General features: G+C 39.2%; 1 protein-coding gene across 1 annotated transcript in view; it reads right to left on the bottom strand.

Annotated features, from left to right (window-relative positions):
* UPF2 (UPF2 regulator of nonsense mediated mRNA decay) overlaps positions 1-3,397 on the bottom strand; it is a 49,701-nt gene that overhangs the window by 11,452 nt on the left and 34,852 nt on the right. The window contains exons 12-14 of the mRNA XM_044423265.1: positions 2,307-2,492; positions 911-1,114; positions 5-43 (exon numbers count right to left, since the gene is read on the bottom strand). Coding sequence (XP_044279200.1) covers positions 5-43; positions 911-1,114; positions 2,307-2,492 — 429 coding nt within the window. The remainder of the gene's footprint in view (positions 1-4; positions 44-910; positions 1,115-2,306; positions 2,493-3,397) is intronic.

Genomic DNA, 3,397 nt, shown 5'->3' with positions numbered 1-3,397 from the left:
TGGCACTGCTAATCCTCCGTTGGTTGAATTTTGGCTGATTAACCTTCAAGTGAACAGAATGTCAATGCAAAGTTAAAACAGACTTCTTAGGCTTGAAAAGAGAACAACACTCCCATCAGTGGCATCATAATCTACTATGGCTGCAAGCAGGGATTATCTTAACTTTTAATGTATGAACAGTACTCCAATAATTGTGGAGGATTCAGAAGTGATAAACAATACTATTATTTCAAGCAGAGAAAAGGAGAACAGTAGTGAGATTGCCTACACTATGGACAATTAATGATAGACATGCATAAGCTAGTGCAAAAGACTTGACAAAAGAAAACAGAGAATTTAGATCCTGGCCTCTTCAGCCCTCAGTACCTCACATACATGGTCTTTCAACAAATTAGAGATTTAAAGGTCAAAATAAAGATTATCTCAGGGACAACAGCACAATATGCTGTGACAGAACAGTTATTTTTCTGCACCCTTTATTCCATGTGTTTATACATAATGCCAAACTAGGATTTAGCACTAAATGTACGTGTGGACAGGAGTCTATGCAAATGGGACTGAAGCTGCTCCCCTTTGGAATAAACTAGAGTTTGGTAGTAAATCTTGGCTTGTTATATGCAAACAAGGAATCATAATTGCTTGCTTGAAATCAGTAGTTAATTGATAAACAATTGAACTCTGGAGTTTATTTTAAAGTACAATTCATAGTTTGCATGCATGATTTTTGCATGATGTGCAAACACTGCAACTTATGTGAAAAATGCAGCTAGATCAACAGGCTCCTCTGCAGAAGAATTTATGGATGCAGTTTACTATCAGAGTACTGTAGTAAAAATACTAAAAGAAATATAATTCAAATTTCCATTTTTGGTAGTTAAAAAAAGCTTATAAAAACCTAAGAATATATTACCTCCATTCCTAGTCGAATATCCTCTAGAACACCATCCACAACATGAATTCCAACATCCTCTTGATAAAGTACCAGCCCCGCTAAAAGGTTGGCTACACAGTGAATACTATTATATTTCACATTCCAAATGTTGATCATACAACATATAACATAGTCTTTCACTTCAGGGTCATGCCACGGCAATTTGCGCATCTGTCTCAGGACCTGAACAAGATTTTTAAAAAAAAGTCACTCAAAAAGAAAAAAAAGTTGGATGCTTTACACATAAGTATGCTGACTCTTAAGTATTATTCCAAAAATAGTTTAATTCCAAAAACAGTTTAGAGACTTCATGATCCAAGTAACATTAAAAGTCAGAGAAATGAACCCAATGTCTATCTTTGCACTATGAAGAGAGTCAACTTATCTTGAAATAGAGAATTACTCAGTATAAAACCACAAGAAAAAATCATTAGAATGTACATCTATTCCTCATATTCCACATTAAGAATTTACCTTGTTCGTGTAAGTCAATAGTCTTTAGATTGTGACAAACTGTATCTGAGCTGCTGACAGAGGAAAATACTGAAGAGTGGAAGTTTTCTTACACATTTCCACAAAATACTAAAAGAGGCAAAATGATTTGCAGTTTAAAATGTCACTGAAAGAAACAGCTCGTCCTTTCTAAGTTGTACAAATGGGCTGCTGTGGGTATTCCAAAGAAACTCCTGAGAATCTCCCACAAGCACACATTCTGCTTTGCTGGATCATGGCCACAGGCAATTAAAAGCTAAATTTTAATTCAAAAGCCTTTTAAACAATGATGGCAAGGAACTATGAAGGCCCACAAAACAACAAGAAAAGCAGAACTGTGGTCCTTGCAGGCTTTTAAATAACCACTTCCCTGCAGCAGCAAAGCACTGTCCTCTGGCAAAATATAAAACTGGAAGAGAGCTCATTTGTCTTTATGGTTAATTTTAAGCAAGCAAAAAACAAAACAAAACCTTGTATTTGTTGATGGGCCACCAATGCATTATGTTGAACACCAGTAGGCTTGCAAAATGTTGCAAGCTAATAATTCCTGAATTCTCTTTTTAAATATTTGTAAGAGAAGATAACATTGACTTATCCATGAAAAATCTAAGTTGTACTGTTTTCTCAAATATTTTACAATTAGAAAATAGTTATTTATTTATGTTCAACTCAGTATTGGGGGAAGTTTTATGCCTGGCCTCTACCACTGTAATTATTGTAATGTACTCCACTTTCCTTTACTGAAGGTCATGCTCATTTAAAAAAAAATGGAAATGAAGTCTGTATCACTGCAATCTGGCCACTGCCTTAAAATTATTTTAGAATAAATGTTCTTCACAGGGGTAATATTCTGAGCAAGAAAACAAGAATGAAAGGGATGCACCTTCTCAGTAGTGACTTTGGAGAGATCCTTATACAGGAGTTTCCGAATATATTCCTGGAGAGGAGGACGTTTCTTTTTTACAGTCTTTTCTGCTGGAGGAGGGTTGCAGTGGTAATAGGCATTTTCTACCATTGTGACATAGCGTGCATCAAGATGCATTGCTTGTTTCTTTCGCATCATTTGTTCCTGAAAAATGAACAAAAATGAAATCACTCTGTGAATGCAAGACTAGTTTTTCGGTCGTTTGTTTTGTCAAATTTATTATAAGAAACCTAGACAAGGCAAGGAAATTCTACAGCAACCTTATCCTGCACAACTTACACCAAGTGAAGGTCAATTCGGGTTTCCTGACTTGCACTTCTGTTGACAAAGTCACTGAATAGAGCACCCCGTGTTTACCAGGATAGTTCAATAATGTATAAAGGCAGATAACCTGCATTGCCCTCTACGATGTCCCTGTCCCCTGTTCTTTCTGCCCACCATACCTGCACCTAGATGTCAAATCTTCCTAACTTTCCACTCAAGCCCTGGAACAGTTTTATATTCGAACCAGAGAGTGGGCCAATTGCCATGGTAAGTACTTCCAATAATGTTCAGTGGGTGTTGCATGTGGAGATCTGAAGGCAGAGAGTTCTGGTTTGTGTGCACCCCCCCACCACCACCTCGAGGAGGAACAGGTTGCACAAACGTGTATATGATTGGGGATTCTGTTGGTGTATCGTGCACCCTTCTGCCCAACAGTCTCCCTGCCTGAGCTGACGGAGATCGTCTCGGACCTGGTGTTGAGGACCCCCAGGATGTTATGCATCCTGGGGGACTTCAATCTCCATGCTGAGAATGGTCTGACCGGGGCGGCTCAGGACTTCATGGCCTCCATGACGGCCATGGGGCTGTATCAACCTGTCACCAGCCCGACCCATGAATGTGGACACACTCTGGACCTGGTTTTCTCGACGGGGCAGGAAGAGGGTGGTCTGAGGGTGAGGAATTTATGTTTGACTCCCCTGTCATGGTCAGATCACTTCCTGGTGAGGTTTGTGCTTGAGAGCGACCTCTCCCTCTGCAAGGGTGTGGACCCGATTGTGTGGGTC

This window comes from Varanus komodoensis, unplaced genomic scaffold (genome assembly GCF_004798865.1).
Source record: "Varanus komodoensis strain SLA01 unplaced genomic scaffold, ASM479886v1 scaffold13_3, whole genome shotgun sequence".
NCBI lineage: Eukaryota > Metazoa > Chordata > Lepidosauria > Squamata > Varanidae > Varanus > Varanus komodoensis.
Note: the sequence above shows the minus strand (reverse complement) of the source record. Positions and strands in the feature narration are given on the sequence as shown.